Raw genomic sequence first — 27,622 nt, 5'->3', positions numbered from 1 at the left:
TGGGGAAACTACATTACATGTTACCCGTTGCTTTGCTGCACAGGCGTCAAAGCACGCGCGAGTGACACGCTCAGTCGATAGCTGCGCACGCATTATGACTCGCATGGAACTTCATACGCACGCACGCACGCACGCACGCACGCACACACGCACACACACACTTACACACTTTCCTCCACACGCTGTCTGTTTGGTGATACGGACTGTTGGGGCGGGTATTAATCGAAACAAACCAATCATCTTGCCCTCCTCACATGCTACTGGTCTGAGCGGCGTCTGATTGGCCTGACCAGACTCTAGAAAAAAAGTCAGATAGCCGGCGCTGCGGCGAAACCAGCAGCCTTTAAAAAAGAGAGAGAGACGCAGGCGACAGGCCAGCAGGCCAATCCTAGACCGACGCATCGGGAATACTCCCGGTTCTCCCTATGGCCAGTCTGGGCCTGTTTGTGGTTATTTTATATTGTTGTTTTTTTCCCCTCTGTGTTGTTTGATTGACAGCCGAAAGTTGATGAAGCCAGCTCAGCAAGTGGACTGCTTAATTTTATCATGGTTTTAAAACCTAATTTCACCCACTAAACCACATTTTCTAGCTTTGAAATTTGGCAGGATGGTTGATAAGACACCTGTCTGCGGTGTGATTAACTCAGAAAACGACTCAAGCATCTATAATTGCATCAATTTCCCTCAGCGGGCACAATGGGTCCATCTCAGTCTCAGAAATAAATCCCTTGTCCCTGATCAATTCTGTTTACATTAACTGCCCCATTTCTCCACTTATTCTACAAGGTGCAGTCTAAAGATGTGACAATGTTGCTCAAGGTGAAGTACCAGAATACCAAGAATGACATCCAATTAGTGTCAGGGTTCACATATTTGGATTTCATTGCTCAAGGTGAGTAGGCATCTTAATTTCCTTAACAACAAATAAACACAAGGATTTATGTATTTCAGATTCATTTTGGGCATCGATTTTACGTCTGTTTACATGGTTATCTTACAGTGAAATGCAAGTTTGGACTTCCTGCTGCTACCGAACTTGATGCTTTTGATGAAACTAACACAGTAGTTGAGGAAGACATCTTTTCTGAACTGATAGAGGCCAGTCCAGATTTATGCCTGACAGTACGTGACAGAATTCCTCATGCAGGTAGGTACATTTCTCTGTTATTCATAAGCTAAATCGCATATGTCAAAGTCAAGCCCGCGGGCCGGATTCTCTATGGCCCCCGGGATGATATTTGATTAGTATTAGAACCGGCCCGCTGGCTGTAGCTGCCCGCTGGTGTTGTGCATGCACCAATACTACATTTCCCACAATGCAACAGTAACCTGCGAACTCACTGCAGCGCAACAATGTAACAAAATCACTGCAGCGCAACAATGTATCGATAACCCGCGAAATCACTGCAGCAAGCGGCTTCATCATTCATTAGCAGTCAGAGCAGATTTAAACTTTCAGCTACCTCCTCCCTAAAAAATGGCTAAATGGAAGGTGGATGCTGAGAACAGGGGGTTTCAAGGTAGGTGGGAGGCAGAGTACATGTTCACTGAGGTACATGGCAAACCTGTGTGTCTTCTGTGCGGAGAAAGTGTAGCCGTAATGAAAGAATTCAATCTAAGAAGGTTCCATGAAACGTCTAAGAAACACACAGACAAAGACAAGAATATGGACACGGAACAAAGGCTACAGAAGGTGGAAGAATTAAAACGAGGTCTTAAGTCCCAGCAGGCTCTGTTCACAAAAGCAAAATCACAAAGCGAAGCTGCAGTCAAGGCGAGTTTTATTGTGGCAGAAGAGGTCGCAAAATCCGCGCGGCCATTTACAGAGGGAGAGTTTATAAAAAACTGTATGCTTAAAGTTTGTGATGCAGTGTGTCCAGACAAAAGGCAACTATTTTCAAACGTGAGCCTGAGCAGAAACACTGTTGCTGAACGTATAGACCAGCTTTCCACCAATATAAAAGAACAGCTTGTGGGAAAGGTAAAAGATTTCATCGCATATTCTCTTGCTGTGGATGAGAGCTCCGACACATCTGACATTGCCCAGCTGTCAATTTTCATTCGTGGAGTGGACTCCAGCCTGAGCATAAACGAAGAGCTTTTGGCATTAAGTCCTATGCATGGCACAACTACAGGACAAGATCTGTATGAAGAGGTATCCAGATGTGTAGATGAGATGGGCCTGCCTTGGGAAAAACTCGTGGGATTGACAACAGACGGAGCACCCGCGATGTGTGGGCACAGGAGTGGATTGGTGGCAAGGATGCGTGAGAGGATGCGGGAGGAAAACGTCACAGGTGAGCTGACAGCTTATCACTGCATAATACACCAGGAGTCTTTGTGTGGCAAAGCCTTGAAAATGGAACATGTAATGAGCACCATAACGTGGGCAGTTAACTTCATCAGAGCAAGAGGTTTAAATCACCGCAAGTTCAAGGCATTTCTGGTCGAGTTAGATGCAGATTATGGTGACTTGCCCTATCACACAGAGGTGCGATGGCTAAGCCAGGGAAAGGTGCTGGAAAGGTGTTTCAAGCTGCGTGAGGAGATCTGTCTGTTCATGGAAAGCAAAGGGAAAGACACAACAGAGCTCCGAGATGAACGTTCCTATGTGAAATGGCGTTTCTGTGCGACATCACGAGCCATCTGAATGTGGTGAACCTGCAGCTGCTGGGACGGGGGCGTGTCATCTCTGATATGTACCGTACAGTGCAAATGTTTAAAACCAAGCTGAGTCTGTGGGAGACGCAGATTCAATTCAATTCAATTTTATTTATATAGCGTCTAATACAACAGAGTTGTCTCTAGACGCTTTCCAGAGACCCATACCCAGAACATGACCCCCGAGCAGTTATTACATAAACAATGGCAGGTAAAAACTCCCCTAGTGGGAGAAAAACCTTAAGCCAAACAGTGGCAAGGAAAACTCCCCTTTAGGAGGGAAGAAACCTTGAGCAGGACCAGGCTCGTAAGGGGGGACCCTCCTGCCGAGGGCCAGACTGGTGGGTCAGGGACGGCAACAGCACAGCAGGCAGGTGAAAGCAGCAACGGGATGACCAGGGGTGGGGATCGCAGGCCAGCACGCAGCTCCCGAAGCTCCGGCCCAATCATCAAGTCCCAGGTTGGGGTGCAGGGTCAGGGAAAGGGTTGAAAAGGGGCAGGGCCAGGGAGAGGAGTCTTGAGGGACGAACCTTCTCCCCCGCCCAAAAGGGGCCGTTACCCTGCCCCCCTCACTCCCACACTGCAGGTTCTGGTGTCCGGTGTCCGGCAAAGGATGCTGCAACATGGACAAAAAAGAGAAAAGGGAGGAGAAGGGGGGGCCAGCACAAGAAACTACAGGAGTGACTCTGACACACTAAAGTTTACACTACCTAGAGATTTACCAACACCAGCTAGAGGTTTACTAAACACGATGCAGATGCGGAAAGAAAACTTGAGCCACTTTCCCAGTTGCCAGACCATGAAAGAGAAGCTCTCTACTGATAGCTGGGAGGGAATTCATGAAAATCGTGCACTTGGTGACAAGTTTTTGATATTTGGCATGGTGTTAGGTATGGACATAAGGTTTTCAAAAACCACCGCAAACAAATTAGGACGGCCCCCTAGTGGCCGGTTTGCAGAAAATTCAAAATGGCTCCCGCTGAAAAGACCAAAGGTCATATCTCAGCTTCTCTTAGTCCTAGATTGTTGTATCTTGTCACTTTCTCTAGTTGTTTTGGTAATAGGAATTCAATTCTGAGATAGATTTCCTATTTCAAGGTCATGTTGAAGGTCAAATTTAATTTTCAAGGTCATTTTTTGTACATAAAAACTCCATATCTCTAGAATTAGGTCACATAGAAAGCTTATATAGGGATCTAGACCCCTATTTTCAACCCCAAGAAATGTCATTTTCTGTTTATTGGACAGGTCACTATCGCTGTAGTGTCAATAATCTAATTGGGTGAGCATTATGGCCATCGTTCAGGCTTAAAATGAACTCAACTTCAGAACAAAGCCACAACGAAAGCAAGTACTGGTGGAGTTTATAATATTGACGAGTGTGGTCGATTTGAGCTCCATGGCACCGCTATATCCCTGACTAACCATCTGACATGTGACAACATGGGGGGGATAGTGGTGCCTTCAGCTTCTGAAGGCACCACTATCAAGCTTCCTATGCTGGGGAAATCAAGCTTTCATCAATTCTAGTTGGAACACCCAGACCAACTTTTTCTTAAAACAACCGAGCAGGGGTGCCTGACAAAGCATGGCTAGACCATGTCCACAAGGTCCTGATAGAAAATGATGGAACACTTCAAGATACACCAGTGATCTACTCTGGGTTCATCTCACATGGCCAAAGCCATGAAGATGTCAAGCATTGGGCGCAGAAACCCTCAATGCTTGTGGTCATGAAGGCAACAGAGTTTGTGAATCCTGGCCAGATTCCAGACATAGCGGATGACTGTCCTCTGTATGCCCAACAGAGAAAATGTAAGTGGAAGTTCCCTAATCAGGTTGGTGAATCAAAGATGGTGTGCTTCATGGGCTTCCTTCACATCAAGATGATGTCCCAAGAGTCTGGGCGTAAGCTGTTGGCTGGGTCTGGCTGGGACCGGGTGTTTTCCCTCGCAAAATTTTCAACACTGGTGTTGCAGCATCTCTTCTAAGTGGCAAGCATGTCAAACGTACACGGTATGCATACCAGCTTACTCTTGCCTGGCTACATGTACTCAAAATACAGGCATATGATGAATACTGCCAAGAGGGCTATGGGCCTCATGAAACCATGGAGATGTGGGAGAATCGACTTATGAGTAATGCTCCAACAATCTCTTACTGGCTGACAGTGAGAGACTACCTGATGATCAACTGCCGCCTCATCCGGGTCAGCGAGTGGGCAATTGGCCACTAACCCTGAAAGCTTGTGAGGATCTGTGGCCATGGTTATTGGCCTTTGGACATACAAACTATGCCCGCTGGATGCCAGTCTTCTTGAAAGATGGCACGTCTACCAGATACCCACCCATCAGTACATGAGGCTTTCATGGAGGGCAAGTTTGTCGTACAACGTGGTGAAAAGAAGTTCACATTAATGGCACTTGATCAAAGTCAGAAGCACAGCATCAAATTTCTAAAGGAAGATAGTGGATAAAAGGCCTCTATGGTCAGCAAGAGGAGAAGGAGATCATCGAGTTCTTGAAACCTAGTTTCCTACGGGCCATTGATGAGTTTGAGGTGGCCTGCAAGCAAGCTGGGCTCTGCCAAGGCAAATGCAGCTCTAATCACCAAGGTCTTCTTGTCCCTACAAGCCCGTCCTGATCTAGACATCGATGAATTCTTTGAGCACGAGAATCAGCGTGAGCCTCCATCCTTGTCTGATCAAGGCAAGCTCCGGTCAGGAACCAAGTCAGATATTCGTGGATGCCTACCAGGAATGCCTGGTCCTGGCCCCTCTCCATCAGCCAAAGAGGCTTCTGTAGTTGCTTGATATGGCAGCAGTAATACATATCATCAAGACCCAGCGTGCCAGAGTGTTTGGAGAGTACACTCAAATGCACTTGCTACCCTACTTGCGCAGCCTGATGACTGACAGAACGACAAGAGTGGATGCGGTCTGGAATAAATATATAGAGGCAAGTCTCAAATCTCAAACTCGTGTCAAGCGGGGTGGGACTGCAGGGTGTCGAACATGAGTGTCTGCTAAGATGCCTCTGCCAAAGGGAGCTCAATGGCAGAAGTTCCTCAAGGACAGTCAAAATAAAGACCAGCTGTTTCAGTACCTTAGTCAGAACCTTCAAGAGATCACAGCTGGGTCAGACTACCACCTTCTCACAACAAAGGCTGACCTTGTCCTGAGCAACAAACCAACGAACCTACAAGCCTTTTTGTTTGTTTGTTTATGTATTTGAGCACATTGAATCCATGCTCCAAGGCTTACCTAAAGACAGTAGATAGTGATGTAGTGGTGCTGGCCATCAACCTGTTCAAGGAGCCGGGCCTCTCAGAACTGTGGATTGGCTTTGGATCAGGAAAAGCATATAAAGATATTCCAATTCACCACATCTCAGAAATGCTGGGACCTCAAAAATGCCAAGCACTGCCCTTCTTCCACGCATTCACCGGGTGTAACGTTGTATCAGCAATGTTTTGAGTTGGCAAAAAAAAAACACATGGAATGCATGGACAGCTTTTCCTTAAGTCACCAACACCCTCATTGAAATCACCCAAGACCCAACCAGCGTCACACTGGAATCAGTGCATATGCGACATCTCGAACGCTGGACTGTTCTAATGTATAGCAAGGACTGCAGTGTAGAGTCAGTCAATAAAGCCAGGAAGCTTGTTTTCACCCATAGCCTCAAGTCCCTGGATTCAATCCCCCCGACCCAGCACGCCTTATTCCAGCATGGCAAGCTGGAAGCAATCCCTCTCCAAAACTCCTAAGATTCCAGACCCATGTGATTGGGGTTGGGAATGGAATGCCAGAACCAAAGTGTGGGTGCCATATTGGACAGATCTGGAAGATGTCAGCAAGGGATGCGCACTTCTCCTTCACTGTGGCTGTGTGGTTTCCTGTAAGGGAAACTGTAAATGCTACAGAGCTGGACTCCGCTGTACCACCTTTTGTAAGTGTGAGGGAGGCTACACTAATAATGAAGAGTGAAGTAGCTCTGATTTCATACTCTGGGCCCAATAAACAAGGCCATAGAGGCAGGCATTGTAGATTTTAAGTGAGTTTAAATATGCACAGCTGATGTTTTTTGTGTGTGTTATTTTAATAAAATCCTATTCTTTCATTGTGACTTAGTTCTGAGGTTATGTTCATCATAAAGCTAGGGTCTATGATCTTGAGTTTAAAAAAAAAAAAAAGACACCTACTCCCCACACAAACTCCCTTCCCCGTGCTCTGCCTCACATGAAGCTCCCGCCTCCGACACACGCCCTCTGGTACGGGAGCCAGCAGGACCAAAAACAAGCGCCGCTTCGGCAAAAATTCTCTCTCAAATGTCCTTCGTGTTGCCGTACTTTGGGAGGCAGGGAGTAGGTGAGGACTGTCCAATCACTGACATTCAAGCAGATTGACCAATAGGCGCCGTTCGGGTCTTTGCAGGATTACAGCAGATAGAAGAAATATTTTCTTTTGGTTCTTTTTGCTAATCATATTTCATAGGTAACATTATTGGGCAATAACAACCTTATAAATGATTTTGATAAAAATATACAATATGTGAAATCGTAGACCCTAGCTTTAAGCCTGAATGAATGCCACTGCACTCACCCAATGAGATTGACACAGTGATAGTGACCTGTCCAATAAACAGAAAATTGCATTCATTGGGGGGGAAAATAGGGGTCTAGAGCCCTATATAATCTTTCTATGTGACTTAATTCTAGAGATATGGAGTTTTTTGTGCAAAAAATGACCTTGAAAATTAAATTTGACCTTTAACATGACCTTGTAATAGGAAATCTATCTCAGAATTGAATTGCTAGCACCAAAACAAGTAGAGAAAGTGACAATAAACAATAATCTAGGACTAAGAGAAGCTGAGATATGACCTTTGGTCTTTTCAGCGGGAGCCATTTTGAATTTTCTGCAAACCAGCCACTAGGGGGCCATCCCAATTTGTTTGCGGTGGTTTTTGAAAACCTTATGTCCATACCTAACACCATGCCAAATATCAAAAACTTGTCACCAAGTGCACAATCTTTATGATTTTTGACATATTCCCTCCCAGCTATGCTGTGTTTCCGAGTGCACGGTTTGCTGACAAACTCAGCATATTTGCCACCGACTTCCGACGCCGATTTGCTGACTTTGAAGCCCAAAAATGCAGGTTTCAACTGCTCGGCAATCCTTTTGCAGTTGACGTGGAAAGCGCATCACCAAACCTACAGATGGAGTTGATTGAGCTTCAGTGCAATGACACACTGATGGAAAAGTATGAGGGAGTGGGTGCTGCTGAGTTTGCACGTTTCATCCCCGACAGAATGGCCGAGCTGCGCATCCAAGCTGCTCGGACGCTCTCTATGTTTGGCAGCACATACCTGTGCGAACAACTGTTCTCTTTGATGAAGCTAAACAAAACAGCACACAGGAGCCGTCTTACTGATCAGCACCTTCACTCAATCCTGAGTATTTCCTCAGCTCAGAGCCTTACCCCAAACATTGATGAACTTGTACAAAAGATGAGACACCACCAAGTGTCAGGCTCATCCTCAGACAAGTGAGCATCACAGAGCATTAACATTTTTTGTTTTTAATTCAGTTAAATTTTTACATTTGTTTCTACAAGACATGTGATTTTCTTTGAAGGAAGTATTGTTCTGTCTGTGTGCCATATAGTTTTGCATTTTATTTATTTTATTATATTTTATTTATTTATTTATATTTATTTTTCAGTTAATAGACTCAGGGGAAATTGCAGATAAGAGCCATGAGAAAGAATGCAACTGATTTGATTTATTCTTTATTTTCTCATTTTACTATTTGAAGCAGTAATTGGTTGGATAATAGAGCAGCATAATATTGCATTTTCAGTTTATAATGCATGCATTTTACACGTTTCATTTATGCATTTATCTTGATATAAGGAACATATTTTGTTTTTGAAATAAAATTGCATTTTTGCTGTTTGCCTGTTGAAAATGTTTGCTCTTTATTCATTTAATGTACAGGACATGTGATTTTTCTTTGAAGGCAGTTTGTTCTTGTCTGTGTGCCTGCTGAAATTGTTTTCCCGATTATTCATTTAATCATTAAATAATACACTATATTAGGTCTTGGTTCAATAAGCTATGTGCAATCATTTCAATATGTTTTAATAAACTTCGAACCAGTCCGGCCCTCGGCTTATAGACTATTTGTTTTTTTGGCCCTCTGTGTATTTGACTTTGACATCCCTGAGCTAAATCATTAATATTGGTTAAGACACCAATGAAAAGTGTGGAGTGACTTACTTTGATATTCATTGGAATATAATCATCATTTTAGAATTGGCTATGAAAAAAAACATCTGGCATAAGGCAATAATTATAATATTTAATCTCTTGACAATAGCTGTGTTTTTAAAAGTAGTGTTTAATGCTTTATAATCTTACTGTATTGCTTTCTCCATATTATACAAGTGCTGCTATTTTTTGTAACCTGATTCTGATCATATTATATTTATTAACTACCCAGGTCAGTTGCAATGAATGTTCAGGGTTTCTGCCTTGACTATTGGAACAGATTTTTTTAAAGAAAAATCTCTATCTAATTGCAAAAACAGTTTGGAAATGTGGGCTCGGGTTTGATTTTTAACTAGCGTCTGGGCCACCACTAAATGCTACATTTCAGGCCTGTCACATTATGTTATATTCTTTTAGACTCCTCTCCTTTAGATCATTCAACATCAACCTCCCTCAGGGATACCAAAACCATATCCAGGAATACGGTGAAAAGACCAGCCGAGAAAGGTCCTGATAGAAACCTGGTCCCGAAACATCACAATATGACTCATTATCCATCTTGTATCTAAAATATTGGACTACTAATACATATGTGGAGCATGAGATTCGAGGGAAAGCACAGGATTTTCAAAAACACTTATGGTGGAGATGAGAGTCAATACTGTATATATTATCTTCTTTGTAATTGTTTAACTTGTGCCTGATCTTAATGTGCTAAATCATGTAGTGCTGGGAAGTTACTTATTTCTTTTTGAATTAAGAAGAAAAAAAAGAGATTCATGTATGATTTTACTTTATCACTGTTGCTGTTCAACACATTTGAACTCATGATAACTTTCTGTAGCCTTGGAAGTGACAACAATAATTTTCAGATTTTGTGATGTACGTTAGTGTAGTAAACACAGAATGCACTATTAATGTACTGTTAAACAACATGATTAACAACACAATTATAGGGTCAAAAATACACTTTAAAGCAGCACAATGTAACTTTCAGCTTTTCTGAGTATGGCAGCATCTTTTGGACAAAAGCGGTAGTGCTTTACCAGAAAGAACACTACGGGAACACCTAAGGAACTGGAATTTACCGGGATACCTTAAAGAAGGAAGCCAGGGAGCGGTATATGGAGAAAATAATGATTATTAACGGTCTGGATCCATATGAAATCCCCACTGAAGAATGGAGCTCCTCGTCGGAGCTCCACTCTTTAGTAAGGATTTACTGCCGCAGTTCTGCACAACCCACGTCTTAGGTTACCTTGTTTAGGAGTGTTTGGCAGCTGCTTTGGTAAATGTTTGACTCGCCATGAGTTTCAATAAATTTGTGTAATAGTACAACATACAGTACATGTTTTGTATCCCTCTTACTTCGCTTTTCTTTTTTTTTGACTGCTATATAATGTTGAATGTTGAAGAGACTCCGAGGCGTGAGCAATATTTTAGTTTTCCTCGTGAGATTATTTTTTTCCTCTGCAGCTACAAATAAGAGTTAATATTTTTTCCTCAACAAACTAGTTTTATCTGAAGATTGGGGTTAATTTCACAGCAGAGAGCTGGCCAGCAACTGCGTTTAGCTGACGAAGTGGGGAATAAAACCCGTGTTTTGATCCGACCCGGTCTGTGTGAGTGTTTGTGGTTTAAGGCTGATTTATGGTCCTGCGTTAAATCGACGCAGAGCCTACGGCGTAGGGTATGCCGTAGGCGTGGTTCTGCCTCCGAGCAGGAAACCGGTGAAAAGTTAAACCATTAGCGATCTTTTCCCCCCGTCTGTTGTGTGGAGCTGCTGCAGCCACAACGCAGCAACGGGTTACCAGCTTCTGCGGAGCTGCGCTCCAAGCCCCGCCCATTTTCGTCTCGACTGCGAATCGGGAAGGAGGGGGAAGTGACGTATGCCGTAAAGCAGTCAAAGCCGTAAAGATTTTTAGTTTTTTAGTGTGGCAGGGTTCCTACCATGCTCCTCAAAGTTACATAGTGCCAGTGAAGGTGATACAGACCCCTCAGACCATGACAGAGGTTCATTAAACCTGTTGGAAGTTGATGTACCGTCACAATGACTCTGGAAATATGATATTAAGGTGGAAAAGTTACGTAGTGTCGCTTTAATGCATCATAAAATAACACTGCATGTTTAAAATTAACACAGAAAGGGAATAACACAACACAAAACAACACCAGGTTTATCCAAATGTTAACACTATTAGAGTTAAAATATAAACACTTTGCAACGTGTACATTTAACTCAAAGCCGTGCAGCAAAGCAATGCGAATTATATAAACTCAGAAGAAGTGTTAAAATTAACAGACTGGGAGTTGAATTAACAATCCCGATTTTGCTGTGCAGCTTCATAGCTGATCGTATGTGTGTTCTGTTTTCTCACAGACCAGACGGAGGAGCGTGCAGCTGACACTGAGGTGAGAACAGGAGTTTCTCTTGTCTATTAAATCTCCTCACAGAGCTCTGAGGATACCAATACTTTTGTTGAGAACCTATCTATAACTCAGACCTTTTTAATCTAAGATATTTTTCTTTTTCTGTGATCATTTCTTGTTTCATCTTCAGCTCTTATTTCATGAATCATACTCTTAATTAGCTCAACACTCAACATTAGCTCAAACAGTTAATAGTCGGCTGCATTTATGACTTGACCCCAAAAAAATTCTAACAAAAGGTTTTTCAGTGGATTATTGTAGTGCTAGGTGTACTTAATGACATCCTAAAAGTCTACCAAAATCTGACCACCAGAAAGGTGTATTTTTCAAGAAATCCCAGGTGAATAGGGTAAGATTTTTAACAAACAGATATCATCATGAAACTTCCCCAGTTAATTACTTACATGAAGACAAAAAAAAATTGCATTGGAAGTTTTTTGAAATTGTATGTGTAACTATGCAAATTAGGCGTATCTCATTGAATATGCGCCAATTCGTATAAAATAACCATTGCTCCTTATTCTTTAACAGAGGCAAGCATTTTTGGTGCCAAACCCCATGTTTTTTGATAAAAGCATCTAATTAGAATATTTAAATTATAGTGACATTATTAGCCATGCACATTTAACATTTAATAAAACGGTTATGAAATTTCCAGTTTCACTTCTATTTCTAATCCTGTATTCAGGAGCTTTCTTTATACCTGTAGTCTAAAAAATCCATTGACTACTACAGTGTGGTACTTAGTCAAAACAGGGTCGTCACGTGAAGGCTCAGTACCGCTAACCCCGATAGTTGTTTTTTTTTTTTTTCTTTTTATTTATTTATTTTTTTATTTATTTTTTCATTGTTTTTATGTTTTTAAGTTCGCTGCAGTTGTTTCTTGTTTATCTTGTATGTTTTTTTATTTTTGTTTTGTTTTTTCCTTTCACAGTTCGTCGTCACACCCCTCCTCCCATAAAGGCTGATTCTGTAGATTCTCACAGTTTTCAACTTGACATGGTCCACAAGCAGGCATGCATGGTAGTCCATATGCTCTGCAACTGCACCGTTGTGTTCGGCAGGCGGTTTTGCAATTACAGTGGACCATCTGCAGGAGGCTTTCTGGGGCAGCAGTCTTATTGTTCATAACTGGCAGGAAGATATTGCCCTCCAGTTTCCACCCCCAATCCACTGGGTTCATGTCACTCTCCTTTTCCATCCACACCATGATCTGGAAATAAACTCTTTGACAGTGGTATTTAGTCGAGGACTCTGTAGGAGGGAGACGTTCTGGAGTAACAAATAACTTAGCAGAAACAATTTTCTTGCTAAAAAGGTTGTAGCGCAAAGAAGCAAGTGAATCAGTACTCTTGCCGCCAAAAAACACTGCCATTCCCATGGTCCTCGATGACATTCCTTGCCTGATTTGGGAGCAGAAACACATTTGCACAGGACTGGATGGTTGATTCACGTTTCACAAGTTTCTGGAATGCTGACTGTTTCCCGACACTAAAGATGCGGGAAGTTGTATCACATCCTGTGAAAGCATGAATAAAGAGCAACTGGGAACACAACTCACTACCCAGGATTTGTTTCATCTCTCTGATGTTGTACACTTTACTAGCTTTGGACTTATCTGAACGAAAATAGAGGTCTCTATTGTTTGTCTCAGCATAGTAGAGCAGAAGAATAAGCAAGTCTATATCCTCTCCTATCAAGGTTGTGGTCTGATGTTCTGATGCTATGACTGCAGTTTTGACTATGTCAACATCTGCATCACCTGATGCATTGATAACACTGCAGCCCTTCTTCTCCAGCTCCTCAGTCATAAGATTGATAAATCCTTGTTTATTGCAAGATCTAGAAAGGAAATCCTCCTTTCTTCCCACAAACTCAGTCTTTGCATTAAAGCTAACGATAGGGTGGGTGTTTTCTCCACGTCTCAGATGAGTATTATGATGGAATTGATGGAAGGACGTTCACTATAACCATCCAAAACTACAGTTGCTTTACCATAATGGCGTGTGGTAAAGTCTGCGTATGACTGTGCAATGGTACCGTAACTGTCACCCCTTTTCCATGCCAGGTGGTGAACCAGGGAACCACCGTCAAGGACATAATGCTCAGTTGGTGGGACAGTATCGAGGACAGTTTTGTTTGATCCCTTGCTTGAGAACTCAGTGACTGCCTGTGCTAGTTGGGGCTTGTTGGCTTTACGGAAGATGTCTTTGTCTTCAAACAGGGCTGCAGGGAATGAGCAGAGCTCATAGCTCATTACATCTTCCAGTGAAAATTGCCCAGTTTTCGACATCATCAAAAATCGTTGGAACAACAGAGCAGGATCAATGCTTCGGCCTTGGGCATTTTTGATGGTGGAATCATCTGCAAGGGTTTTTATGCGATCCTTCCGTTTGAACGAGATTCCGAAAACATGTTTTCCAACCATTTTTTTAAGGATCTCGTTCCAAACATTCTCAAAGTCATGCACATTCACATCCTCTTTGGCAACAACACCAGTAACGATGTTCCTCAGAGATGGGTCAGGAGAGAATGGCGTGCAAGAGGAAAGTTTCTCCTTGATCTTTTCCAAATCTACGTAATCTCTTTTCATCCTTACTTCTGTTGATTCTCGGTGTTGCTTGCTGGTTGTGTAGGTGAGGTCATTGAACTCCTGCATGGAGTTGTTGTACTCAGATGTGATGGGAATGGACATAGTCCACAGTGCTCGCATTTCCTCAGTCATTCCACTTCCGTGGGTCAAGCCTCCAGTACCCTTCAGGGACCGCATCAAGGTCTGCTCAATGACAAGGTCTGAGCTAAGGCCTGCCCAGAACTGGTTGCTGCGGCGGATCACATGAAAGCCCCTGGAAAATTTGGCATACACATCAGGGTGTCTGGTCTCGAGTTGGCACATTTCTTGGATGTAGAAATATGCAGATCTTAGATAGTTGTAGTGCGCTACAATGATAGTTGTAGCGTAAACCCACCGGACGCCGAAGCAGAGCGGAAGCACACCGCGCTCCGCCTGCAGAGTGATAAGAGTTTTCCAAAATCTCCTGTGTAAATTTGTATCTGATAGGTGAATAAGGTCAAACAATAATTTTTAACCTAGCTTTATCCAATGTTAAGATATATGTTCCTTTATGCGAATTGGCGCATATTCAATGGGATACACCTAATTTGCATAGTTACACATACAATTTCAAAAAACTTCCAATGCAATTTTTTTTTGTCTTCATGTAAGTAATTAACTGGGGAAGTTTCATGATGATATCTGTTTATTAAAAATTTTACCCTATTCACCTGGGATTTCTTGGCCACCTTGGTCGCCATCTTGAAAAATACACCTTTCTGGTGGTCAGATTTTGGTAGACTTTTAGGATGTCATTAAGTACACCTAGTACTACAATAATCCACTGAAAAACCTTTTGTTAGAATTTTTTTGGGGTATGATGGTTTTTTTTCATATATGCAGCCGACTATAATAACTTATGATTTCATTAAATGTAGCTTGGAAAAAAAATTACATTTTTTTTCCAGATTGAGCCTCATGATGTTCAACAGATGGAAAGCAAGTCTGCATCAGCTGCAAACAGTCACAAAGGTAATATTTTAGAAATATTTGTAATCAGACTGATTTTATATATTATAATTCAGCTGATCACTTCCTCAAATTCTGACACTGAAATTACAGGGAACTCTGTAGTTGAACCACTGATTTCTTCTTTTTTTCTCCTGTTTTTTTAGTTTGTATTATTTTTAAATATGTAAAACACTTTGTGCTACATTTTTATATATGAAAAGTACTTTAGAAATAAAGAATTATTATTATTAAACTGTCCAGATTACTGGCACTGAGATTTAAATCATTTTCACAAATATCAGTGAAGATGTCATGTCTCTGCCTTGACTACTGGAACAGATTTATCAAAAATTATTTTGAAAAGAAAGATCTCTATCTAATTGCAAAATCAGTTTGGAAATGTGGGCTAAGGTTTGATTTTTAACCAGCGTCTGGGCCACCACTAAATGCTACATTTCAGGCCTGTCACATTATGTTATATTCTTTTAGACTCTTTGGACCATATCCAGGAATACGGTGAAAAGACCAGCCAAGAAAGGTTCTGATAGAAACCTGGTCCCGAAACATCACAATATGACTCATTATCCATCTTGTGTCTGAAATATTGGACTACTAATACATATGTGGAGCATGAGATTCGAGGCAAAGCACAGGATTTTCAAAAACACTCTTAAAAATTAAAAAACATCACAAAATGCCTTGCAAAAAACATCAAATGTCTGCTGCATGTCAATGGGAGACATCACAGTCAAAATGTATTGAGTACGGACCAATGGAATCTATTGATGCAGACAATGAGGACTATAGAGATATGTTGGCACGATGGTTTGACATAAAGACTCGTGGGTGGTGTCATCGTACTCGGTTTTGAGTCCTTGAATATAATTGGTGCAAATTAGCCCCGCCCCTTCTTCTGATTGGTCGATATCTGATAGTTCCTATTTTCTGCCATAACTTTTGAATGGTTTGATACAGAGAGTCGTGGGTGGTTTCATCCACTAAATGTCCAGGCCTGAAGAATCTACATACAAGTCATACAAGCTTCCACTGCAGCCTGAACGTGCACAAGGGTGGAGGGCCCATTCATCACTGCTTGCAGCTTTAATTTATATTATCATCGTCAGCACTTGACTTTTACAAAATCTTATCCCAATGTGGAATAACTTTAACGAGAAAAGAAAATATTGTATTCTAACATTATGTAAATATTTAGCTATTGCTGTACTTCCAGTATTAATTCTTATGTAAATAAATATATTCTATATTATCATTATAATATCACCCATCCTTTTGTGCATATATGTATTGCATACACAATAACATACATATATATATATACATACCTAAGTACACACATACATACACATGTACATAATATGCACACATATACACATGCATACATACACCTACGCATACACATATACTGTACATATACAACATACTTACATCCTGACATACTTGCATACCTACGTAACGGTACACACATACACATACATACTGCTACATACTATACTGACCATATAGATTGTTAATGTAATTTCTCATCCTTATACCTCATAAAGAAGGGATTTTTTATATATTTTCTTAAATGTAGTCACACTTGAGCATGGCTTTATCTCCACATTGATACTGTTCCATAGTTTTACTCCGCATACTGAAATACAGAATGATTTCAAAGTTGTTCAGGCACTTGGAGTTTTCAAACTTAGTTCCCTCCTTAAGTTATAAACCCCCTTCCTCTCTGAGAACATCACTTGGATATTTCCAGGGAGTTGATTATTCCATGCTTTAAACATTATAAGGGTAGTTTTTAAAGCAATAATATCAATACATTTTAAAAGATTTTAATTCAAAAAAAGTATATTAGTATGATCTCGATATCCAGCCTTATGAATAATTCTTGTAGCTCTTTTTTGAAGCATAGTTACTGCATGAATTGAAGATTTATATGTATTCCCCCACAGCTCTGAACAATAATTTAGGTATGGCAAAACCAGGGAACAGTATAACAAGCGGAGTGTTTCATAGTCCAACAAGTGCTTAGCTTTGCTTATAACAGAAATACTTCTCGATAGTTTAGTTTGTGTATATTTTATATGAGGTTTCCAATTAATGTTATCATCAATTATTACTCCAAGAAATGTATTCTCAAAAACTCTTTCTATAGGTACACCATCTACCTGTATATTTACTTGATTATCTATTTTGAAATTACTGAATATCATGAATTTTGTTTTAGCTAGATTTAAAGACAATTTATTTGTATCAAACCAACTTTTTAACTTAGATAATTCAGAGGACACTAGATCCAAAAGTCTCTGAAGGTTCTTTCCAGAACAAAACATATTTGTGTCGTCAGCAAATAGTACCATCTTTAATTGTGCAGACATCTCACACATATCATTTATATATAAGATGAATAGTTTGGGACCCAATACTGACCCCTGGGGGACACCACAGGCAATGCTCAAGCATGATGACAGACTCATCCAGCCTCACAAATTGTTCCTTGTTACTCAGATAGCTTCTCACCCATTGTAATACTATTCCCCTTATCCAGTATCTCTCCAATTTATCAATTAATATTTCATGATTAATAGTATCAAATGCTTTTTTAAGATCAATGAATATACCTGCAACATACTTATATTCATCTATTGCATTAGTGATTTCCTCGATTGATTCCATTAATGCCATTGCTGTTGATCTATTTGCTCTGAATCCATATTGACTATATCTGAGTAGACTATGTTTTTCTATGAATGCATCTAATCTACTATTGAAGAGTTTTTCTAAGATTTTGGAGAATTGTGGGAGTAGATACAGGTCTGTAATTTGTGAAGCTGTGTTTGTCCCCAGATTTAAACACTGGTATGACTTTTGCTATTTTCATATTATTTGGAAAAGTACCGGCTTGAAACGATAAATTACAGATGAAAGTTAGTGGTTTAGAAATCCCTCCAATTATTTGTTTTACTAATTTCATATCATAATCATTACAGTCAGTTGACATTTTATTACTAAATGTATTAGTTATTTCAATAATTCCGCTCTCCTCCACTGCTGTAAGAAACATTGAGCATGGATTCCTTTTAATTCTACTATCATTCTCTTCTTCTGTTGACACAGGGATATTTGCCGCCAAGTTAGGTCCCGCATTTACAAAGAAGTTGTTAAAACTATTTACGACATCCTCCATATTATAATTTTTAATATCCTTATAATTAAAATATTGAGGATAATTTGCATATCCTGAGTCATTCCTAATAATACTATTTAATATATTCCATATTCCTTTGATATTATTTTTATTGTTATCTAATAGTTTACTATAATAATCTTTCTTGCATTTCCTCATTATATTTGTTAGCTTGTTTTTATATTCTTTATATTTGCTTTCTGCTTCTTTAGTTTTCCATTTAATGAATTCTCTATACAAGGTATTTTTATTTTTGCTTGCGTTATGTAGACCTTTAGTGATCCACGGTTTATCTCTGTAATTATGTCTTATGGTATATCGTTTTAGTGGACAGTTCTTGTCGTATAATATTTTAAATATTCTTAAAAATGTATCATAAGCAGAATCCATATTGTTTTCTATAAATAAAGACCCCCAGTCCTGTGTTAGTAGATCTAACTTAAGCTCATAAAGGGTTAAAATGACTCAACATCTCTGTCATCAATGAAATCAAAAAGTACTTATATATCGAGATAAAAGGGATAAAAGATATTGAATGAAATGGCTAAACTAGCACAAAATAACTTGTTTGTAATACAGAGAAACGTATTTAACACAAACATGTTGATGATTCATGTTTAATGTTTATCTTTCATTTATTTTTATAAAATGTTCATATTGAATGTCATCTTTATTTATTTCTCTGTAAACTATGTGAAACATGTATGGAACCGTGCTCTGATATGTTTGAGTAATTATTCCACTGAGTGATATTAGGGGATGATATTTTCATACTGTAATGGGGGAAACAGATGCAAATACATGACTGATTTACAAACATGATTCTCTTCTAGGATCTGCTACTAAGAAGATTGTCCTGCTTGGAAAAACTGGATCTGGGAAAAGCAGCTTGGCCAATACAATATTTGGAGAGACGCTCTTTAAAGTAAATGATGGTTTTAACTCAGAAACCAAAACATGTGACACCAAAACCAAACTTGTTCATGGTAATGACGTCTCTTTGATTGACACTCCTGGTTTCTTTGACACAAACATGCCTGAGGATGATCTGAAGTCTCAGATAGTTAAGTGTATCGTAGAGTGCGCTTCTGGGGTTCATGCTTTCCTCATTGTGCTTAAATGGGAAAGATTCACAGACCAGGAGCAGCATGTTATTAATAAAATACACAGTTGCTTCCCTGATGAAGCACTGAAATATGCTGTAGTGGTCTTCACTCATGGTGAACAGCTCCCTGAAGAGAAGAAAATAGAGGATTTTATCAGTCAGAATAAGAGTGTAAATGATCTGGTGGAGAAATGCGGCGGCCGCTGCCACATCATCGATAATAAATACTGGAACAAAGAATCAGGAGATGAATACAGGACAAACCAGTTCCAGGTGAAAGCGATTCTTGACACCATAAACAGGATGGTGATTGGAAATGGTGGCAAAGGTTACACCAATGAGATGCTGAAGGAAGTGGAGAGAAGAATACAACAAGTAGAAAATACCATACGACAGTCATCACCATCTTTGCCAGAGGAAGAGATCAAATATAAGGCAAAGAATATGTTTTCTGATTGGTTTCTGATGATTAGAGAGTTTGCCAGGGATATGTTGCTGAAAGCTTGGCTTGGTGTCACAGCAGCAGTTGATGCAATTTTAGAGCAACTCACTAAACTAACAGATGCAGGAGTTTGTGCACCTTGTTTCGGATTAGGAGCAATAGCTGCAGACTAGCAAGGATATATCCAGGGCTGAAAAGGTAGACTCGGTCGAAGTGGTCTAATGAACACGGCTATACTTGTTACACAGCCCTGAGTAAAAAAAAAAACCACAAGCATGGTGGTCTGCTTTGATTTTAGACCCTCCTCCTACTGGCACCTGCAAGAAGATTGACATTTAGAACAACCAGCAAAAGCTAAATAACTTACAGGAAGGGAAATTTAAGTTTAGACAGATTTAGATATTGGTCAGGAAAATAACTACTTTATGCCCCCTTTTTCTTCTTATTTCTTTGATCCCTCAAAAGAATCTCAGTCACTCTATGAAAACTATGGAGTTTTCCAAAAACTTTATTCAATCTCTTTTTTGCAATTTTGTTGTAACATTTTATTTTGACATTTTATTATTATTGGTAATCTTTCAGTTATCATGTATGACATTATATTAATTGGGGTCAAGTTAAGTTGATAGAAATCCTAAGAACAATATTTCTGTAACACCTAAGTCTTTGTATACATTTGTGGATTATTTTATTCTCATAATTTACTGTTTTTCTCCATACATTTATTCAGGTGTAGGTTTACTGTCATTTCTTTAATCCACAAAGGTCACTACACCAAAACATAAATGGTCAAATGTTTTCAATGAACAAATACAGAACATCTCGTAGGCTCTTATTTTTTTTTTGACTCTACAAACTCACATTAACTGACCAGAAAAACAGTGGAGCAAAAGGAGCAAATACAACAGTTTTAACCTTGGAGAAGTAAGAGAAAAATTATATTTCCAAACTGTCAGGAATCCATCATTCTGTGGTGACTAAGAATATTTAAATGCGGATAATATTGAAGACAGTTGCCAGTCTTCCTGGCAAGAGAGTGGACATCACACTAAATTCACTTCAGATTGTGCAAAGTTCAGAGACACACTTTGGTGAAAACACCACATGTGCAGTACATGACTACGTCATACCAGATATCAAGCACAAGTGATTTATTTCCCTGGATGTAAAGAAATAAGGAAACACTTTGAATACTTTAATTACATTGGGATAGTAGTTTTGTACATTAACTTAGGTAGATAGTATTACAATATATATGTAGTATGTATTATAAAATCCTAATTTCCAATATGTTCTTTTGCTTAAATAAATCATCTGAGTACTCCCTCAATCAATGTCAATGTCATCAATCAATGTCAATGTGTTTGGTTGCTAAGTGCTGCGCAGATACGTATATGTCATAAGTATAATATTAAAGGAGCTTGAGGCTCCTTTTAAGAAATGAGACTCTCTAGCGCCACCCTTCACCACGACGGCCGTCGGGGCTACTGCAGCCAACAGTGAAGCCGGCACGGGAGAACGGGGAGAACGTGCATGCAGCGTCATGTGACGTCACATCCGCAGCCCAGCGCGAGAAATTCGGGACCGGATTGCAGCACATTTTGCAGCACACAGCCTGTTCAAGGCAACGGAGAAATACCCTAGAGGGCTCATTCTTTTTGGTTTGGAACGCTTCATCTGACATTATTACTAGAAAACTTAAAATGTATACAGATTTTTTTCATAAATCCTGCCACAATCCAGCCTCAAGCTCCTTTAAGTATAATAATATTATTATATAGTATTAATATTATAATATTCATATATAATAATATTATATAATGTCATCTTGTTTGGGCCAGGATAAAGGGGAAAAAGCAGAGCGGTGCGGCTACTGCTGCTGTGACTGGAGTTGTTACCATGGTAACAACTCCCCCTCCCAACGGCAGGAAGTGCCGTGTGGCTCTGAGTAGTACGTCCCAATTAATGCATACTATTGATATTTACTCAAAAGTTTGCCGAACTAAAGTATACTTTTTGAGAATATATTGTTTAGTATGGCATTTCGGACCGTATGTAAATAAAATACACATTCTCTTGCTCTTGCATACTCTTGCTAGAAACATTATTAAAATGCATTTAATGCCGAAACTATCTTAAAATATTGCATTTTCCAAGAAAAATAAAATGTATGTCAACTTCTTACACCATGTCACGTTACTATAAGCTTAACTATCTTAAAATAACAAGATAGAGTAAATAAAATACACATTTCTCGCTAGAAACATTATTACATTATTAAAATGCATATTACATTATTAAAATGCATTTTCTGCCTAAATTATCTTAAAATATTGCATTTTCCAACAAAAATAAAATGTATGGCAACTTCTGACCTGTTACGTTAACTATAAGCTTAACTATCTTAAATATTAACCGTTTACTTCCACGTCCATAGCAACAGTAACCAATGACCAGACATCCGGGTCCCTACATACTAACAACCGATCGGGGCACTCGTCACGTGTTCAGGGTCCCCGCTCGTCACTATGACGTAGAGGGGACGCCCAGAGGGAATTCCCCGTGTCAAACGTTCCCCATATAAATAATATTAATGTAATAATCTTAGCTGCTCCCGGTTGTCAGGCCAGGGCCGTTGTGGGGCAGCTCCGCCGACAACCGGTGTGTGAATGTGTGCGTGTGTGGGTGAATGTCTACAGTGTAAAGCGCTCTGGGGCTGTAGGAGTACAGCTGGAAAGCGCTATATAAGTGTAAGCCATTTACCATAATAATGTAATAACACGTGTATATATCACGACAACGGATCCCAATTGACTACGCATAGGTACAATATCTGTGGTGCTCACACAGAATTTACCACTTTCCGTGCTGGTGCCACGGAAAATAGTGGTGAGAGGTCGTGGGCATTTCACGGATTTTTGTGAGATCAGGTTGGTACAGGGGCGTCACTAGACTTAAGACTGTACTGGGGCACAGCTGGGGCACAGAGAATTCATGCGAGTGCGCGGAGCGCACGAGCAAAAATTTTTTTAGCACTTATTTATAATAAAAAAGCTGAAATGGTGCTTTAAATCAGTGTTTCCCAACCCTGGTCCTCGAGGCAACCCTGTCCTGCATGTTTTAGATGTTTCCCTGCTTCAGCACACCGTGATACAAGTAACTGTATCATCAACAGAAGTGTCAAGACCTTGATGACGAGCTAATTAGGACCATTAATTAGAATCAGGTGTGATGATGCAGGAAACATGTAGAACATGCAGGACAGGGTTGGAGACCCTGCTGAATACAATCATGTATTGTCCTAGTGGCGTTTCAACTTTATTCAGAGGCTGTAAATCTCCAACATTGTAGTGCATTATCAATTTGTCTACCTGTTACTGGGAAATCAGACCTCTTGGTCTTTCTGGGAACTTTTTTGATTGTCAAGGACTAGCAGATATTTTCTCCCACTGGACTGATGCTTTAATTCCACATGACGTTTCCAATGTGAAGTTGACGAGGCAGACGTTCAGACTTGTTTTCTCAGACATAATCTTCACAGAAAGGTTAGTTTCCTACCGTCAGACTCTTTGGGAGACGATGTGTAAAATTCCCGCAGATAATCAGTACTCGAGTTGTAAAAAAAAATCAGGGGGGATGGTGGATTTTATCATATGGGGACAGATAATTTTTGCTCATTACAAATAATATAATATATTACAAATAATAGCACTGACCAAAACACCTGCAGGAATGACATAGCAGCAGTTAAATGCAGCCTTCTGTAAGCTTTAAATATCCACTGGGCTTACATCAAATACATCAAAACACAAAAATAAAAAACAGTTTTCTGAACTTATCAATATGACTCTGTCCTTCACAGGATAAGTAATAATGGAGCACTGCAAAAACTCAAAATAAGAATATGATTTGTTCTATTTCTAGTTAAAATTTCTCATTTCAGTAAAAAATCTTATTACACTTAAAACAGGACTCATCACTGGAAAAAAACAACAATTTTCACCTGTTTCAAGTAGATTTTCATTTGAAATAAGTAGAAAAATCTGCCAGGGGAACAATATTTTTTTTGCTTGTAATAAGAAGATAAATCTTGTCCCACTGGCAGATTTTTCTACTTATTTCAAGTGAAAATTTACTTGAAACAGGTGAAAATTGTCAAATAAGTTATTTTTATGGTGTTATTTTTCTGGTGATGACTCTGAATGTTGAAATAGCAGTAAAACCACATTCATTGATGAAATGACATAAGGGATGGAAAGGGGGGATGGCAGTTTTACAGGGGGGATGATTTTTACTGTTTTTATTTCAGGGGGGATGCCATCCCCCCTCATCCCCCTTCAACTCGAGTACTGCAGATAATGACAAGCGGATCATCATCTGACGGCTCGCTGACGCTGCGTCTGCAACGTCTCTCTCTTCACTGGTCAAGGCTGATTTATGGTTCCGCGTTAAATCGACGGCGCGGACTACAGCGTAAGGTACGCGGCGACGCGAACCATACGGTCCGCACGCCGCGTATCCTACGCCGTAGGCTCCGCGTTGGTCTAACGCGGAACCATAAATCAGCCTTCATTCGTAAAGACTGCACCGGGCTCGTCGAGCATTTTAAATATGCGCGCCGCCCGCTGGTGAAATGAGAAGGATTATTCGTTCATTTGAATGCGTTCATGCACAACACTGGTGTATTCTATGTGGAGTTAAAACTCCGAAATTCATTTTTTACTGGTGAAATTTTTACTGGGGCACTGCAGATCAATACTGGGGCACGTGCCCCAGTAAAATCTGTCTGGCGACGCCGATGCTTCTGACACCATGTTACGTTACTATAGGCTTGCCACCCGTCCCTTGAAATACGGAATTGTTACGTAATTGGGAATTAAAAGTTGCGTTCCGTATTGGTTCAATACGGAACGCAGTTTATTCCGTATTTCACAATTATCCCATGCACGTCTGTCACTCACACACTCGCACACACAGGAACAAAGAACTAACAATAATGAACAAAATAAAGGACAGGATATATTAAAGACAGCAACATGTGTTGGTGCGCTCTCTACCTGCCCTGCAGACGGCCCGCCCCTTTGCGCTCCGTTGCCTAGTTAAGCCTAAATTATGGTTCTGCGTTAAATCGACGCAGAGCCTACGCCGTAGGGCAGTCTTTCTTAACCATAGGGCCGCAGCCCAAATGTGGGCTGCGAGTGCCCCCTAGAGGGCCGCAAGAAAATTCAGTTTTTTACGTGTGGGCCGCAAGGGCCGCGGGACTGCATATCAACTCCCGACCATGTGGTGGCGCTAATGCATTAGTCAGTTGTTACTGACTGCCAGCCGGTGGAGGAGGGGGCCAAGAGGAAGGAGCTCCATAAAAGAGGAGAATAAGACACTCAGCTAGCTGCACGTGTAATAGTAAGGTGTGTATTTATGGAGAAGATCCTTTATTTTGCACAAAGTAGGTTTAAATCCTCCAGGATAAGGGATCGATTACTTGGTCTGCGCTCAGAGTCGGCTTGGATCCGCCAGTATCAAGGATTGATTACTTGGTGTGCGCCCACCAACGGGGGAGAGCGAGCGCGGCGTGATCATTTATCATTTATTTTCCAGGTATGTGTTAAGTTTAACCCTACAACGGTACTCAATAATTTCTTAATATGTTTTAGCTTTGAGGAGAATATTTTTGTGATGTTTTATTAAGTTAAAAAGTATGTTTTTCTTTGTGTTCAAGAGTAAGCATGTGCGTGTGCCACCATCTTGTGGAATTACTCAATACTGACATGCGTTGTGCATGAGTGAACGTATTTTATTATATTTCGTTAAGGCAAAGACCATATTTGTTCATGTTAATTATTTAGTTAGTATGTATGTAGCAGTTTTTGTATTAAAAAGGTAAATTTCCCTGGACCCTTGTTCTTTCTTTTACAGGAATGTGATATTCTCCTCTCATTGCTTTAACAATGACATCATATGTCTCATCATCCATCACTCGATTTCCATGGCCTTGAACGTTACTAACCCAAAGGGCCAGTATGAACAGGACCAAAATTGTTATGCCCAGTCTCATTGTTCCTTTTCTGTGAATGAAACAAAATTCATTGATTCCTTTTTTTAAATTTTCAGGATCACTAAATTAATGTAAATGTTGATTTATTTTCAACAAATAGGATATCTGCTTATATTTTAGCATGTTATGCACCTATACAGTATGATACAGGTCCTTGATGAACCTCTACCTGTTGCTGGTTGATAGAGCCATATGACCTATTAAAAACGTGGAGCAGAGGAAACTTGCTTGATGATAAGGTGTTTGCTCAGTAGAAAACACTATAAAGAATTAAATCAACATTAATTTTTTGTGTGGTTTACTGGGGACTGTGGTAGATTAGCTACTTTTCTTTTTTTCTCCACAGGGCTTGTACATGAGAATTCAGCTGCCAGCTAAAACATAAGGTGGATGGCTTGGTTTAACGAAGATATTAATTGAACTTTGGAATTCACAAATAGCACTGTTTACCTGCAAACAATCAGACAGTGGAAGTTAGCATGGCATTCGCAAAGGGCCACAAATAACTAACATGGGTCCCACCTAATGACTCAACTTTATAAATCTTAGATAATAAAATGTGAGAATGCAATTACTATTAAATAATACTTGGTTTCACTAATTTATTTTACTAATGCACTGAAACCCATGCTGTTTGCATTATTACATTATGAGCTGTTATTACATTATGAGCGGTGCCAGTAAAGCTCATAATGTAATAAGTTATTACGTTATTACATTATGCGCAAAGCCGTTATTACGTTATGCGCTCATGATTTTATTACATTATGAGCCGATTATTACATCATGAACTTTTATTACATTTAAGTTATTACATTATGAGCTGTTATTACATTATGAGCCGTTATTACATTATGAGTTGCTACAACCCCTGCCGTAGGGTACGCAACGTACGGCGTAGGCTCTGCGTTGGTCTAACGCGAAACCATAAATCAGCCTTTACCTCTCACTGCTGCTCACTGCACCGACACGTGCGGCTTTAAATTTAAAAAAAAGTCAAGTCAAGATGTCTACAGAGGCTCCAGACACCCCACCTCGTCCTAAAAGAGGAAACAGACACCCCACCTCGTCCTAAAAGAGGAAACAGACACCAAACCTCGTCCTAAAAGAGGAAACAGACACCAAACCTCGTCCTAAAAGAGGAGACAGGGGTCTCCCGGAGGTGTCAGACAGCATGCTGCAGGGAACCTACACAATAACCTCCCAGAGGAGCCAGGCATATGTTGCACAGTTCCTCATACCTGAAACATCCCATGAGCTTGATATGGTATGATATGGGACATATATTATGCTCTTATTTATTGGTCATAATATACAGGTGAAGGTCGGAAAATTAGAATATATTGCTAAACTTAATTCGTTTCAGTAAATTCAACTAAAGGTGAAACAAATGTATTATTTCCAACTACATGCAAAGTGAGATATTTCAAGCCTTTATATGTTATAATTTTGATGATTATGGCCCACAGCTGATGAAAACCCCAAATAAAAAATCTCAAAAAATTTGAATATTTAATGAAATCAATAAAGAATTAAATAATCAAAATTATAACAAATAGTTCAGTGGAGCCCACGAAGTGAGCTCCTCATCACTGAACTTTGAGCAGACCAGGGGCCTTATGTACTAAGAGTGCGGCGCACAAAAAACGTGCGTACGCCACTTTCAACGCTCACGGTCGGATGTACAAAGAATGACGTAAACGTAGAAAGCTGCGGTCCTTCACTCACACATTAGGGCTGGTTCACGCACTTTTCTGAGGTTTTGGACGTTGGCGACACTCACTGGTGATGCAGTGAAGTGCAGAATATGAAGAAACTTAACGTCAACAATAAGTTCACGACCACATGACCACAAGGACACGACAGCCCCACATCACCAGATAAGTTAC

General features: G+C 40.1%; 2 protein-coding genes across 2 annotated transcripts in view; both read left to right on the top strand.

The window, feature by feature from the left end:
- The window catches only part of LOC133419025 (uncharacterized), a 41,108-nt gene extending 27,598 nt beyond the window's left edge, over window positions 1-13,510 (top strand). Inside the window, exons 5-9 of the mRNA XM_061708017.1 lie at window positions 787-892; window positions 1,001-1,147; window positions 2,136-2,297; window positions 11,318-11,349; window positions 13,436-13,510. Of these exons, the coding sequence (XP_061564001.1) occupies window positions 787-892; window positions 1,001-1,147; window positions 2,136-2,297; window positions 11,318-11,349; window positions 13,436-13,510 (522 nt within the window). The remainder of the gene's footprint in view (window positions 1-786; window positions 893-1,000; window positions 1,148-2,135; window positions 2,298-11,317; window positions 11,350-13,435) is intronic.
- A 1,383-nt stretch (window positions 13,511-14,893) lies between these two features.
- On the top strand, window positions 14,894-20,188 carry LOC133457523 (GTPase IMAP family member 7-like). Its single transcript, XM_061736878.1, has 2 exons — window positions 14,894-14,953; window positions 18,965-20,188. Exons 1-2 carry the CDS (start codon window positions 14,914-14,916, stop codon window positions 19,849-19,851), a joined length of 927 nt encoding a protein of 308 aa, XP_061592862.1. The 5' UTR covers window positions 14,894-14,913; the 3' UTR covers window positions 19,852-20,188.
- Window positions 20,189-27,622: the final 7,434 nt, after the last annotated feature.

Source organism: Cololabis saira, chromosome 2 (genome assembly GCF_033807715.1).
Source record: "Cololabis saira isolate AMF1-May2022 chromosome 2, fColSai1.1, whole genome shotgun sequence".
NCBI lineage: Eukaryota > Metazoa > Chordata > Actinopteri > Beloniformes > Belonidae > Cololabis > Cololabis saira.
This window is presented reverse-complemented; position numbering and strand designations above follow the sequence as displayed.